The sequence below is a fragment of the Primulina eburnea genome, chromosome 18 (assembly GCF_022965805.1).
Source record: "Primulina eburnea isolate SZY01 chromosome 18, ASM2296580v1, whole genome shotgun sequence".
Classification (NCBI taxonomy): Eukaryota; Viridiplantae; Streptophyta; class Magnoliopsida; order Lamiales; family Gesneriaceae; genus Primulina; species Primulina eburnea.
The window spans coordinates 29926593-29942505 of NC_133118.1; the positions used below are offsets into that span (position 1 = coordinate 29926593).

Consider the following 15913-nt stretch of genomic DNA (forward strand, 5'->3'; position numbering starts at 1 on the left):
TAGGGACATGTTCGGAGATGAGGATAACATGTCCAATACATGTCCTTGATTTGCTATGGGGATTTGAAAAACACAAAAACTTATGTGAGATCGTCTCATATATCAATTTTGTGAAACAAATCTTTAACATGATTATATTCATGATAAAATATTATATTTATGCTAAAAGTATAATTTTTCATTTAAAATATAGATCAAGTTAATGTGTCTCACGGAAAGAGATACGTAAAATCGTCTCACAAGATAACTACCATTCGAAAAATCTCTGAATTTGAACCCATATCCGAAAAATTATCCCCAAACTCGCTATGTTTGGAGGCATCTGGGAATAATTATAATCCCTAACTAATCATGATATTGGCTAGCTAATTATGTAGTTATGATCAACAATCAAAAAATAAATAAATTTTCAATCTTTCCATCTAATTTTGGTGTATTGGAAAATTAAATTACAAACTTCGAAGAGTCATTGATTATTGAAATAATTGTGTTTAGAAACCAATAAAACAATTTCATTTGGCCATCCAAATTTTTTTTTTTTTAAAAAAAAAAAACTAATACGAGATAGTCTCAAATATCAATTTTGTGAGACGAATAATCTATTTGGGTCACCTATAAAAAATTATTATTTTTACGTCAAAAATATTATGAGCATTGTTGACTCGTTTAATTAATAAAGATCCGTGATATCGTTTCACAAGAAATCTACTACTAAATTTCATTAGTGTTGCCTGTGATTTTTAACTAATATAATACCAAATTTTAAGATTAGATCTCGTGTTCGAGATCCAATTGTAACAAATTCACCACTCGTCTCAAAAAACAAGAAACATATAATCAGTGTAGCAATTACAAAGCGATAATCAGTGTAGCAATTACAAAGCGATAATCCAAGATTTGAAAATTTAATAAAAATTGTTTGAATTTTAGAGGCAGATACAAGCCAACTTTGGTGAAAACAATGATACCATTTATTTCAACAGAGCATGGCTATATATAGCCTTACAACAGAAAATATAAATGCAGTACTAAGCAATCTTAGTTAACGGTCAAATGAGGAAAACGTGGAAACAACTCTATCCTAACCAACTACAGAAGAATAGCTCTTTTATTTGACTAAATCAACTTAACAATCCCTCCCTTGAACTTATCAGTTCAATATTGAGACAGAACAGATCCCCAACTTCTCACGAATCCTTTGGAAGTCTTCTAATTTGAGAGGCTTAGTCATTGAGTCAGCAAGCTGATCCCTTGTGCCAATCCAAACCAACTCAACAGCTCCTTCTTTTGTAAGATCCCTAAGAAAATGAAACCTTACTCGTATGTGTTTGGAACGACCATGTAGCACTGGATTTTTAGACAATTTTATAGTGGATGTGTTGTCACACATTAATACCATACCATCATCTTGTACGTGACCAATTTCTTTTAGAACTCTTCTCATCCAAATGGCTTGGCAAGCACACGCAGCAGCAGCCACAAACTCAGCCTCAGTAGTTGATAGGGTAACAATAGGCTGCTTCTTTGAAGACCATGCTACGGCTCCTCCACACATCATAAACACATATCCTGAAGTACTCTTACTATCTCCTATATCTCCAGCATAGTCACTATCAGTGAATGCTACTAAGTCACTAGTTCCTCCCTTTCTGTAGAACACACCATGATCCACAGTGCCTTTTAAATACCTCAGGATCCTTTTTGTTATAGCAAAATGTAGTTGTGTAGGTCTTGCCATGAAGCGACTAATAAGACTTACAGCGAACATAAGATCAGGTCGAGTTGCTGTCAAGTACATTAAGCTTCCTACCATCTGTTTGTATTGGGTTGCATCTATCAAAGTCCCATCTTCATCTTTATCAACCTTCTGCCCTGGAACAATTGGATTTCGAACAGAATTGCTCTCCTCCATACCAAAACGACTCAACACTTCAGCTGCATATTTCCTTTGACATATAAAAATGCCATGAGGCTGTTGTAGGACTTCAATTCCAAGAAAGAATCTCATCTTTCCTAAATCAGTCATATCAAACTCCCTTTTCATAGAGCTTTTGAAATCACACGCCATTTCTTTATCATTGCTGGTGAATAACAGGTCATCAACATAGATGCTAACAATAAGAATCTTACCTCCATTTTTCTTGACAAAGAGTGTGTGTTCACTTGGACTCCTGTCAAAGCCTTCTTTGATAAAGTAGGACTCAATTCGACTAAACCAAGCTCTAGGTGCTTGCTTTAGGCCGTAGAGAGCCTTTTGTAATCTATATACCATGTGCTCACTCCCTTTCTTCTCAAATCCTTTTGGTTGTTCTACAAAGATAGCTTCCTGCAATTCCCCATGCAAGAATGCAGACTTTACGTCTAGTTGATATATCTTCCAACCTCTGTGTGCTGCCGAAGCTATGATCATTCTTACGGTGTCCATCCTGGCCACAGGAGCATATACCTCTGTGTAGTCAATTCCATATTGTTGAGAGTAGCCTTTCACCACTAATCTGGCTTTGTACTTGTCCACTTCTCCATGTTCATTTAATTTGGTTTTATAGACCCATTTCACTCCTAATTTCTTAGCTCCAATAGGTAGTTCAACTAGCTCCCACGTTTGGTTTTTTTCAATGGACTTTATTTCCTCATCCATGGCCAGCTTCCATTTCTTGCTTCTAACTGCTTCTTCAAAATTTGTAGGATCAGAAGATGCCATAAGTGCCAAGGCTGCTTCATCTTCTTCAGATAGGCCTTCTCCAGCTGTATAATCTGACATCCAGATTGGAGGATGTCTGTGTCTGCCCTCCCTGAGTATTGATCCTTCTTCAGTCACTGGTGAGGTATCAGCTGGTACCAAGTCTTCTTCACTTTCTGATGAACTTCCAGCTCTATCAACCATTTGTTCAGCAGCAACTGGAATGTTTTCATAGTTGTCTTCCCACTCTAATTCCATTGTTTGTTCTTTCTTATAGATTGCATCCCAATCCCACATGCTATCTTCATCAAAGACCACATCACGACTCACAATAATTTTCTTGGCATTTGGATCAAACATTCTATAGCCTTTTGTTTCATCGCTAACTCCAAGTAATACACAACTTACACTTTTATTGTCAAGCTTGATTCTCCTAGCATCTGGTATGTGGACATGTCCCACGCAACCAAACACTCGAAAATACTCCACTGATGGCTTTTTCTTGCTCCATGCCTCCTCTGGAGTCATGTCTTTCACAGCAATGGTGGGTGATCGATTTAAGACATGATTTATCCATCGAACAGCCTCTGGCCAGAACGTTTTGGGCACTTGTCTCTCTGATAGTATGGCTCGTACCAAATTCAACACTGTTCGATTCTTGCGTTCGGCCACTCCGTTTTGTTGTGGAGTGTAAGCTGCTGTCAATTGCCTTTTTACCCCATGTTGCTTACAAAAATCATTGAATTCTGTAGAATTAAACTCTCCTCCTCTATCTGTTCTCAAGCACTTGATTGGCATTCCAGTTTCCTTTTCAACTAACATTTTAAAACATTTGAACATATGGAAAGCCTCTGATTTTTCTACCAAAAAATAGATCCAAGACTTCCTTGAAAAATCATCAATGAAACACAGTAAATACCTCTTATGGCTATTTGATGCTGGTGAGATGGGGCCACAGAGGTCTGCATGAACTAGTTCCAATCTCTCATTTGCTCTCCATTGACTTCTTTTGGGAATAGGAAGACGATGTTGTTTTCCTTTCAAACAAGCATCACAAATGACATTGGAATCTATGATTTTTGGCAATCCACTCACCATCTGCTTGAAATGTAGAAAACGAAGTCCTTTGTAACTGAGATGTCCATAACGATGATGCCAAAGTTGAGACTGATCTTTAGTATTGATAATGAGACATCTGTCCTCACAGACTTTGCCAGCAGTTTCATTTAACAGAACAAACATTCTGTTTGTGCTAATGAAGCATTCTGCAATAGTGCCTCTCTGGGGATGAGAGATGTTGCATGTACCATCCTTGAATATCACTGTCAATCCTTTCTCTTGAAGTTGCCCAACACTTAAGAGGTTATTCTTAAGATCAGGTACATAGTATACATCACCAATGACATAGTTAATTCCTCTCAATTTCAACTTGATAACTCCTTTTCCAGCAACTTTCATGCTGGTGTTGTTACCAAGCTTAACAGTATGGCAGAACGTGGTATCCAAGCTTGTAAACATACCTTGATTAGCACACATGTGATTTGAACAACCAGAGTCTATAAACCATGCATCACTTTTCTTGGCTTCATGTAAGTCCACATAAGCCATCAACAATAATTCATCTTCCTCTTCTATTTCTGCATAATGTGCCTCTTTGTTCAATTCTGGGCATTCATACTGAAAATGACCCAAGTTGTGGCATTTATAGCATTTAACAGCTGCTTTGTTAAACGGTGTCCTTCCTCTTCCTCGACCCCTGCCTCTGGAAGGTGCCCTTCCTCTGCCTCTTGACCCAGACCAATCCTCTACCTTCAAAACTTGATCCTCATCCTCGTTGTTCAACCGTCGAAATTTTTGTTCATGTACCACCAATGAACTTTGTAATTCATCGATGGATATGTTGTCAATATCTTTGGCTTCTTCGATAGATACCACAACATAGGTGAACTTTTCAGTGAGGGTTCGCAGGATCTTCTCCACAATCTTTGAGTCAGGCATCTCTTCTCCATTGCTACGCATTTTGTTAGAGACAGTCATGACTCTTGCAAAATACTCTGTGATTGTTTCATCTCTTTTCATAGCTAGGACTTCGAACTCTCTTCTGAGAGAGTTGAGAAGAGATTTCTTCACCTTGGGGTTGCCTCCAAACTTGAGCTTCATGGAATCCCAAATAATCTTGGATGTACGACGATCCAAGATTTGTTCAAAGACGGTGCGATCCAAGGCCTGGAACAGATAGTGTTTGACTTTGTGATCATTGATTCTAGCCTCTGCAAGTTGCTTCTGCTGGGATTCAGTTAATTGAGTTCCTTGTTTTGGTTCGTTGAATCCTTTCTCCACCAAAATCCATAAATCCTTGGCTCTGAGCAAGTTTTCCATTAGCTCACTCCAATGATCATAATGACCATCGAAATGAGGGATTGTCGTCAAAGTCTTGTCGTCGCTCATTCTTTTTGTGATCACTCAAAAATCACTGCACAACAGAATATGAGGCCTGTCAAGCTCTGATACCAATTGTTTGAATTTTAGAGGCAGATACAAGCCAACTTTGGTGAAAACAATGATACCATTTATTTCAACAGAGCATGGCTATATATAGCCTTACAACAGAAAATATAAATGCAGTACTAAGCAATCTTAGTTAACGGTCAAATGAGGAAAACGTGGAAACAACTCTATCCTAACCAACTACAGAAGAATAGCTCTTTTATTTGACTAAATCAACTTAACAATCAATAATCCAAGGATGGCTAATACATTATCGATGCAATGTGTCCCTAGTTAGAGATTTTGGCCCAAAAAACTTGAAAGAATGGACAATAAATATTTCTATTTGGACCAAAATGGGTAAATTATAATTTTACATATTTATGTTCACCAAAAGAAAAAGGCCGATTTGAGATTTGGACAGTTGAAGAAAATAATTATAATGAAAGAAAAGAATTCAAAAAACAATAAACAAGGCCCAAGAAAATGGGGTATCATTGAAGTAAACGCAATGTGATATATCAATATATTTTCATGTCACGATATTATGATATCTTTCATAGTAGACTCAAGAATAACTCGAGAACAAAATCGTTCACGTAAAAAAAAGGAGAAATATACAGTTTTGATATATTGTATATCCATCTACACATTTATATGAGCATCAATAATATGACACTCACCTATTGGATGTCATAAAATATAGAAAAAGTTTTACATCCAATAGAGAGTGACAAATCATCGGTACTCATATAAGTGTATATATATATTCTATGTGTGGAAGTCAAGGGCAATGGTGCACCACGCGTTCGACAGATGAGGTGCACAAACTTGGCTTTCGACATAACATTCAATTAAGTGTGTTGAAAAGGACTCTTAGGATTGATATTCTAACATATATCCGAGTGAGTCTCATGTGAGACCGTCTCACGGATCATAATCTGTGAGACGGGTCAACCCTACCCATATTCACACTAAAAAGTAATACTCTTAGCATAAAAAGTGATACTTTTTCATGGGTGACCCAAATAAGAGATCCGTCTCACAAATAATACCCGTGAGACCGTCTCACACAAGTTTTTGCCCATATATCCCTATTCATATAATTAGTTCATGAATGATTTTTTCCCGAAATTTCATATCTAAATTTTCGACGAAACAACTTTTTGTCCGATAAACGCCATAAATTTTTAAACTGATTACGAACAATGTCGGTCGAGACGAGTATAATGAGCTACTTGATCAGTAAAAAAAACATTGCAAGCTAAACGTCATATCGTCGACTCAACTAGATTTTTTTAAAGCATAATTTTTTTTAACGAGTTGTGGAGATTAGTACTATTTAGATAAGAAACAAGGAATTTAAAATTAAAAAGCTATAATAATTTCATTATAGAAGAAAATTTATTAATGAAGAAAATGATAGATAGGTGTTGGACTTTATTATAATTAGTGTTATTTTTGGGAAATATTTTAAGTAGATAAAGCCTAGAGGTGTTGAGTTGTATCATTAATGAAATCACGAGGTCCCGGAATGGAATGTTTCTTTTTAAAGGGCCAAATGTGGGTTGAAACATCATTATCACTCTGAAATGTGTAGCTTAGAGAAATAAAACCTACAAATTATTGATGGACTACTCGGATATTTCACAGCATAAAATAATTAATATCGTTAAAAGATGAGACATTGATTACATATTTTTATAATAATCAAACGTTTGACTCGAGTTTGACAAAAGATTATAGTTACTAGTGGAAGATGCATACGCGTTGCGTTTGTTATTATTCTTTTAAGTTGATCAAATAAAACTAAACAATGAACATAAAATTGTTTTCAATTTAGAAGAGTTGTTTAATTTAAAAAGAAAGTTTTGTTTATAAATTTTTTTTTATGTAAAATGTGGAGTGGCTTGAGAAGGTTTTTAGTAGGGTAGTGGGAAAGATTAAGAATGTAACGACCATGGGCTATCTCGATCTTGAGCTCCTTCTATGGGGCCTTTTTCCTCACGGGCTTTCCACATGCGCCGTTACTCATAGATTTCTTTAGCCCAGGTACTGGAGCTTGTACCTCCCCAAAGTCGAACCCAAGATCTCCTGGACATATAGATATTTGGCACAACTCTGGTACCAATTGTATGCACATGAATCATGATTACTAGTATGTATAATATATGTAATATTATATTACATAATGCTCTCAAAATTTGTTTCCTCCATGTTGCTGCTTCAATCGATCCATCTTTGTCTGAAAAACAGTGAACAAAGCTGTCAGAGGCCGGAGAGATTTCGGCTTGACCCCGCCGATAAGCGATGGAAGCAGGAAAATGAAAAAAAAAAAATACAATTATTTTTTGTTATTTTGGAATTTGTATTATTAATCATGATCTTTAATATAAAAAGAAAATGAAGAAATATTATATGTAGTGGGACCTTTGTTAATTTTGATGCATGCATGCAACACGAAAACAAGGACATATTATATACAATTTTGATATACTGTTCACTTATCGTGTATATCTTTGTGAGTACCGATGAGATGTCATTCACCCATTAGATACGCAATTTTTCTATATTTCATCACATCTAATAAGTAATTGACACATCATCGGTGCTCAATTTATATATATATATATTGTATGAGACGGTTTCATGGGTCGTATTTTGTGAGACATATCTCTTATTTGGGTCATTCGTGAAAAAATATTACCTTTTATGGTAAGGATATTACTTTTTATTATGAATATTAGTAGTGTTGACCCTTTCAAAAATATAAATTTGTGAGGCTGACTCACAAGAGACTTACTCTATATATATTCTACTTCGAAAGCAAAAAAATGCTTTATATAATTATTTCATGTATCTATTTCCTCAAATAATGAATCTGAATCATAGAAATATCATAATGTAAAGAATAAAAAAAGCTGTTAATCTCAAAGACGAAGAAAAAGAAAATTTATTCAATTTTAGTTAAGTTGTCAAATTTCAATCGTGCTCTATCATTGTTTTTTTTAAATTTTAGATTTTAGTATTTTTGACGTGGCGTGATATTGACATAGTGTCAACATGACAATAGGTCATATTTTTACATGCTTTATCATGTTTAGCTAAAAAAAAAAAAAATATGTCAGTGTCACTTCAACAGTGTTAACTTGTTGTTTATTTGATGTCAAAAATTTGTTTGAGACGATCTCATGAGTCGTTTTATGATATGGATCTTTTACTAGGATCATCCATGAAAAAATATTACTTTTTATATTAACATTATCACTTTTTATTGTAAGTCGAGGGATCCTTTTAACACATCGCAAATAAGATGGATCAAAATGATTTTGGCGCACGAAAAAAGATAACAAAACCCGATTGATTGTTCCTGCAATGCAACTAGAGCGTTATACATGCAATTCCTTGTAAAAAATTTCCCGCTTCCCCGAATGAAAATCTTGATTGGGTACCTGCAGGCATGCATCCTCGGCAACTTCCACTGCTTTGTAGTTCTTACATCTCAAAATCCCGCCGCCGCCTCCGGGCCGTGTTTTCGGCCCCCCTCTGGCCTCGCCTCCTCTGGCTTTCGAGCTTCCGGTACTATTCGCAATGTTCTTGGCAATTACTCCAAGCACATCTTCCTCAACATCGACTCTTCTTTCGTCGTTAAACGAAAGAACAGACGAGAAATCCGCTGCACTTGCGGTGACCACACTCCACTGAATGCTGGCCTCACTTGGCGCGTAGTGAGACATTGGACTCATGCAACTAGACATTTGATCGTCCGTTGCTTGATCAGCTGTCAGGGGTAGATACATGGATCCTGACGTATTTTCGATTTCGAATAGGTCTGAACTTGCATCACTAGCCATATCATCAAGAGATGTGCTGTGTCCAATGGTAGAAGTTCGGTGATTTTGTTTGCCCCCTTTTGGGATTGCATCCCAGGTTAACATGGAAAGTTTCCTCTCCATATTTGTGGCTACATCTCCCTTTAACGATGCTGCTGATCTTGATCCGAACACTTCGATCGAGTTTCTCGGTTCTACCAGGATTTGGAGCTGTTTCTTGACTGCTGAAGTATCTTCTGTCACAAGATTTGGTGGTGGTATAAACGTGAGAGTATCGACTCGTTCTGATCCGGTTCGGGCTGGCTTTGAGCCATAGTATGCTGTTCCATCTGCAACCATTTCGTTAATGGAAACATCTTTCCTATGGAAGCAAGGCCCTGGACAGCCGAATCCAGCGAAAATTCGTCGTCCGAAGGCCTTTTTCTGTTTTGTTTGGGTTCCTATTCTTGAGACGCTTGGAAATAATGCACCTTGGCTATTCCACCTGCTTTCCTCAGAGCACAAACTTGGGGTTCTTAGCCTGGCATTTGGTCCTAAGAAGGGGATATCTGTCATCACTTTGTTCTTAAAATCATGTTTCGGTACTCCGGCTTGATGGTCTAGCTTCATGTTAAAGTACCTGTCAGCACCAAACACGCTGATCTCCCCATCTTTTGGGATTTCTTGGCAGAAGCCGAACGAAGCTGTGGGATCTTGAACCGGCCCCGGAACTTTAAACACGAAGTTCTCGCTAGTGTTACGATAAGAAAATGAATCGAGTCGTAGATTCGCGAGGCTGTCTTGGCTGTCCCTTGAGCTCGAGAAGCCGGTAACATTCAAGGGCGGCTTCGAATTTGACTTGGTTTTGTGGTTATCTTTAGCAATGTCTAGGTAATAGGCGAAAGAGGCGACACGAAGGCTTGTGCTATCGTCGGCATTCTCCATCTTTTTTTTAAAGGTTTGATGTCTGTTTGGAAGTTGGGAGGATGTTGGGAAGTTTTGTGCAAGTGTACAAATTTTATCAAGTGGAGGAAATCAACAACTCATACGACATATTCTTGATCTTGGATAGGTTTTGTTTAGCCTTGGTTTTATGTAGGTATGTTCTACTAGGAGAATATATAAGCAAGAAAGTAGATCCCTGAATTTTTGTTTATTTAAATATTACTAGAAAAATGCACGTGCGTTGCACGTAAAAACCTAAACTACTGAAAATATATGTACGGAATTTTGATAATATTTATTTGAATTAAAACATGGCTAATAATATTTCTCAACTGAAACAAACCAAGCCATATAAAATAAAAAAATCATGACCATAGACGGTATATGAATCAGAGAAATTATCTTATCCACTCGACACACTTTCCAATATACTTCTTGGTTGATTTTGACAACTCAACAACTATTTGTCGTAGTTTGTTATAATATGCATATAACTATTTTGGTATGCTCAGCAAGTATCTGATCGTCTTTAATATTTTGGTATGCATATAACTTATTTTTCCGAATATTTTTTTGTTGTTAAATGATTTTTCAGTTTTTGAAAATCATCCACTATAACTCCTAAGAAAAAATGCTTTTACTCGTGATAAGTTTTCACTTGTGACTAAAAGTATGTATAACATATATATTTTTCAACAACATAATCAATGAATAGTGTTGCACATTCTTCAAATATTGTGATATTTGTGATATCATTTATATATATTTAGTATCGATATTACAACATATAGCTATAAGGTTAACAAATTTTAACAACTATTTCTCAATCACTGTGAGAAAAATACTTGAAATCTCTTCAAATGGCTATATCCTAGAATTGTGTTCTCATTTAATTTGACGCAATTCAAGAAAGTCATCTTGATCGTCATTTTTTGGAAGCTTTGAAATAATGATTGCGTGCATCATGTCATGAGGATGATATAGTTTCAATATCATTTGTTGCGTTTAGAACATAATATTATATTATTCATTGAAACAAAACAAATTTTCTTATATCGAGTTTATATTTTGTTTTATAATATTTTATATCTTGTGGAACGATATACAAAATTAATTATTGTATTTTAAAAATATTGAGAAGAGATACGAATAATGTAATTAAGATATGCATATGAGATATCATTCAAATATATGTCAAAGTATTTGTCTTATTCAATATCTCATCTAATAATATAACCACTTAGATTTCATGAGCATTTTATGGTAGTCAAAATTAATTTGATGAAATATTGTAGAATTTTATTTGAATTTCAATATTTGGCTAAGTGAATTTATTTGACGAGGAGTTTTCTATGCTACCATCATATATGTTATGAATTAGCTGGTTAGACACTTTGACTAAAAAACAGACAAAAACAATCTCGTAGTCACCTCGAAATATATAGATAATATTGGAGGAAATAAAGTGAAACTGGGTTAATGTCTCAATAAAATGCACAGAATTGATCTATTATATTGTGTCAATAAAGTTTTAGAATTTTTCTCATACCATTATAAATAGAATGAGAATTATGCACAATTTGTTTTTCATGTATTTCTTTTTCTGAATGAAGAATTTTTTCTTTTTGAAAAACTATTTTATTGAAAAATATTAACATTTTATATGACATACATATGTCGCACAACTATGAAGTAGCAACATAATCATTACATAACACTTAACGTACACATACAATTCTTAAATTTCTTCTTCATTGTGCTTCGTTGAAATTTAAATCTGAATCATTCTTGATCTTAACATTTTGCTTTAAATATGATTTAATATATATGTATATGTTTCATGTTACTTAGTTGGACCTAATTTCAAAAATCTATAAAAAAAATGTGCTTGAATTATATCATACAGAAATTAGGACATAATATGTAGGACCGAGCGCTTGCCGTTTTACCAAAACTATAGCTAGTAGTAATGGTGCAAATCAAATCTTTTAAACCTCACATCTGCTCAAACACCACGGTTCGGCCGCTTTACCAAGCAGGGACAATTATTACACCCAACAATCTTCCTCCCAAGAATTGAACTCCTTGCAATTAATGAGAATCGAACCCGTGATCTTGGCTCTGATACCAATTGTAGGACCGAGCGCTTGTCGCTTTACCAAAAGCTATAGCTAGTAGTAATGGTGCAACTCAAATCTTTTAAACCGCATAGTAGCTCAAGCACCATGGTTCGACCACTATGGTGCAACATGTCTCTTTTTTTTCATCCACTATGTTTGTCTTAACTTTTTTGTTCGAAATTTGACGCATTTCGTAGACTATATGTATGAAAAACCAAGAAATTATATAATTCACATAAATCATTTATTATTTTCTTCGTACAACAGAAGATCCGGAATATGTGGCTTTGATTGGTATACTCTCATACTTATTTTTATATAAACTAACCAATTGCCGCCAACAATACTTACCAAAACGTATAAAAAAATCATAACGCAAAGAACCTCGATAAGAAAAAAAAATGATACCTCAAAGTTTAAAAATAATTTATTTAGTACAATAACAAAGAAATTGAAGTATATATGAGCAATAAAAAGCATAAATCACTCTCCAATTAAATATTAACTCATATTATTCACAATTTGTATAAATTTTCCAATATTTTTTTCAAATAAAGAGAAGACGCCTTATTAATGTCATCGTTTTATAGATATTCATTCCACTTCTTTAAAAAAAACACAAATGAAAAATGGTGACTTGAAATCATAATAAAACCATTTAGAAAAGCAGCCGTAAAAATATAATATAAAGTCACACAATTTTTATTAAACCATAGAAAAATATTATACTATTGACAAAATATATCTAGCAACAACAAAACATGCGTTAACTTGTGATATAATTAAAATTTAGAATAATGCATAATAATTGAATTAGAACAAAATCACATTCCAAAAATCTATTGGATATTATATATTTTAATAATTTATCCATATTTGTCGTTCATCAGAGGACTCTTAGACCGACCAAATTTTGTAGTTCACCTATTATTTTCATAATAAATAATATTACAAAAATAATATAAGCAAGAACATAAAAACTCAAATTAAAATGCCTTCTATCAATCTAAGTAAAAAAAATTGATTAGAGAATATAATAATATCGTAAAAAAATTAAATATTGATTTATAGACAGAAGTTTGGAAATATATTTGCCCCAATAAATAAAAAATATTATCTCTTGATATTCTGATACATAAGGTAAAAACGAAGAAATATTTCAATTTTTTTAGTATTTTGTAAGTCACTTCAAACTAAGTAATCTAAGCAAACAGAAAACATGCATTATGTGTTTAAAAATTAAAAAATATCTCAACAATAAAAAATTGAAAAATAAACATTTTTGTTGGATATTTGATTTTGTTTCTCTTTTTTTTGTGCAAACAAACAAATCACATAAACAATTCAAACACAATTACATGATCAATACAAATGACATATAACAATCAAACATGTAACGCTAGGGTAAAAAAACTCCTCGCATTGCAAAAACACAAAATAATCAAATGGAGCATATTATTTAGTAATATTTATTTAGCAGCATTTATAAAAAAATTGACTAAATAACTTAAAAACAGTATTTGAAATCACTTACAGACAAACATTTCTCTCAATCACATATCTCTATTTACACATAAAGAGTCTGAAAATATTTTTATTTTAAACGACAGAAAGAAATTTTGTATGACATTAATATTTATTAATAATTTATTTTTATTCAGTCCGATTCATCTCCCTTCGTCTTCCTATTATTATTTGACGGCAATATATAAATTTAACTAATAAAAATTAAATTTAAAATTAAATTAAAATAATAATTAGTTTGATTGAGTTAAATACACTATTAATGATCTTATTAAACTAAGATAAAAAAATGACTTAAATAACACCATTAACATGACAAATTGTAAAACAAAAAAATAATATAATAGTAAGCTCACAAATGAAAGTCATAATAATTTAATAGATTAATTAATAGATAATATATTATTTAGTAATATGTATTTAGCATCATATATTGAAAATTGATTAAATAACTTAAATGTTTGCAATGAAATCACTTACATACAAACATTTTCTCTCAATCACATATTTTTGTTGATATATAAGTAATCTATATATATCTACCTTCTAAATAGGAAAAAAATGTTTTATATGACGTTAATATTTATTAATAATTTAATTTTATTCAATCACATTCATCTCTATTTGTTTTCCCATTATTACCTTAATGTTCGTAATATTAACAATTTATTTAAATTTATAACATTATCATAGTGATTTTCTGTGAATTTGATGTCAATGTAAATATTAAAGTAAATAATTTTAAATTTAAAAATAAAAAATATTAATGATTATTATTAATTTAATAGATGAAAAAAACAAAAAAAAATAAATATGTATTTATGATAGTGCTTTTATGTGAATTTGATGTCAATGTAAATATTAAAGTAATTAATTTTAAATTTAAAAATAAAAATATATTAATGATTATTATTAAATGAATAGATGAAAAACAAACAAAAAAATAAACATGTATTTATGATAGTGATTTTCTGTGAATTTGATGTCAATGTAAATATCAAAGTAATTAATTTTAAATTTAAAAATAAAAATGTATTAATGAAATGATTATTATTAAAAGAATATATGGGAAAAAAACATTTATTAATGATTATTATTAAATGAAAGTAAGAATATTTATGTAAATTATTATTATTATTAAATGAAGATAAGGATATTTATGTAAATTCACAATTCACATTCATATATATAGATTTGTATATAGATATAGATATAGATTAAACCTCGACATATAAATTTATAATTTCTTATTTTATGTTTTGTTAAATATAATTTTTTTTTGTATTATTTATAAAAACTAAGATTATGAAAAATATAAGTAATACATAAATTGTAAAAATAAGTTCGAAACCTATAAATTTTTTTGTATTTTTTGTAAAAAACTAAGATTATGAAAAATATAATTAATACATAAATTTTAAAAATAAGTTCGAAACCTCTATTAGCATAATTTTTTGTATTATTTATTTTAATAAAAGAATGTATAACACTATTACTATTATTTATAAGGTATTTTCACAAAACCAATTCATTTTATAAATAATATTATTACATATTGATTCGAATCATTAGTTGTTGAACAAATATTTTGATATTATTTGTAGTCATGCCATGAAAGTGAGTGAAAGAGTAATAAATAATAATTAGTCAATGGACTAATAATAATTAACTAATTACATAAAAGAAAGACAAATTGGTATATTTATATTAATAAAAGAATGTTAACACTATTACTATTATTTGTAAGGTATTTTCACAAAACCAATTCATTTTATAAATAATATTATTACATATTGATTAGAATCATTAGTTGTTGAACAAATATTTTGATATTATTTGTAGTCATGCCATGAAAGTGAGTGAAAGAGTACTAAATAATAATTAGTCAATGGATTAATAATAATTGATTAATAATAATTAACTAATTACATAAAAGGAAGACAAAGTGTCATTAGAGTATAATTTTAATGAGGATAATAGAGGAAATTCACAATTCAATTGGTATATTTATATATATATATATATATATATATATATATATATATATATATATATATATATATATATATATATATATATAAAGCCGGAAATTCTATTTTTGGTTTGTGCATCTGTCTTCTTTGCGATTTTATTGATCTATATTATTAAATTTCAGTCTTAATCACGCACCTTCCGATATTCAACAATTTTAATCCATTTCATCTGTATTGCTGATGTATCACTACACACGTTTGCGTCGTATTGATATCACGTCGGAATAATGAATAAAACAACCTGAAAAACAAAAATAACATAATAAACTGAAATTTGATAACATAGATGACCAAAATCTCGAAAAGAAGGAG

At 31.9% G+C, this 15913-nt stretch overlaps 1 protein-coding gene across 1 annotated transcript; it reads right to left on the reverse strand.

Annotated features, from left to right (window-relative positions):
• Positions 1–8451: 8451 nt before the first annotated feature.
• LOC140819529 (protein PHYTOCHROME KINASE SUBSTRATE 1-like) lies at positions 8452–10116 on the reverse strand. Its single transcript, XM_073179659.1, has one exon. It carries the CDS (start codon positions 9922–9924, stop codon positions 8557–8559), a length of 1368 nt encoding a protein of 455 aa, XP_073035760.1. The 5' UTR covers positions 9925–10116; the 3' UTR covers positions 8452–8556.
• Between the last annotated feature and the right edge of the window lie 5797 nt (positions 10117–15913).

What these genes read in the sequence shown, in the direction of transcription:
- LOC140819529 (XM_073179659.1), bottom strand. Translation starts at nt 9,924, where the DNA reads ATGGAGAATGCCGACGATAGCACAAGCCTTCGTGTCGCCTCTTTCGCC.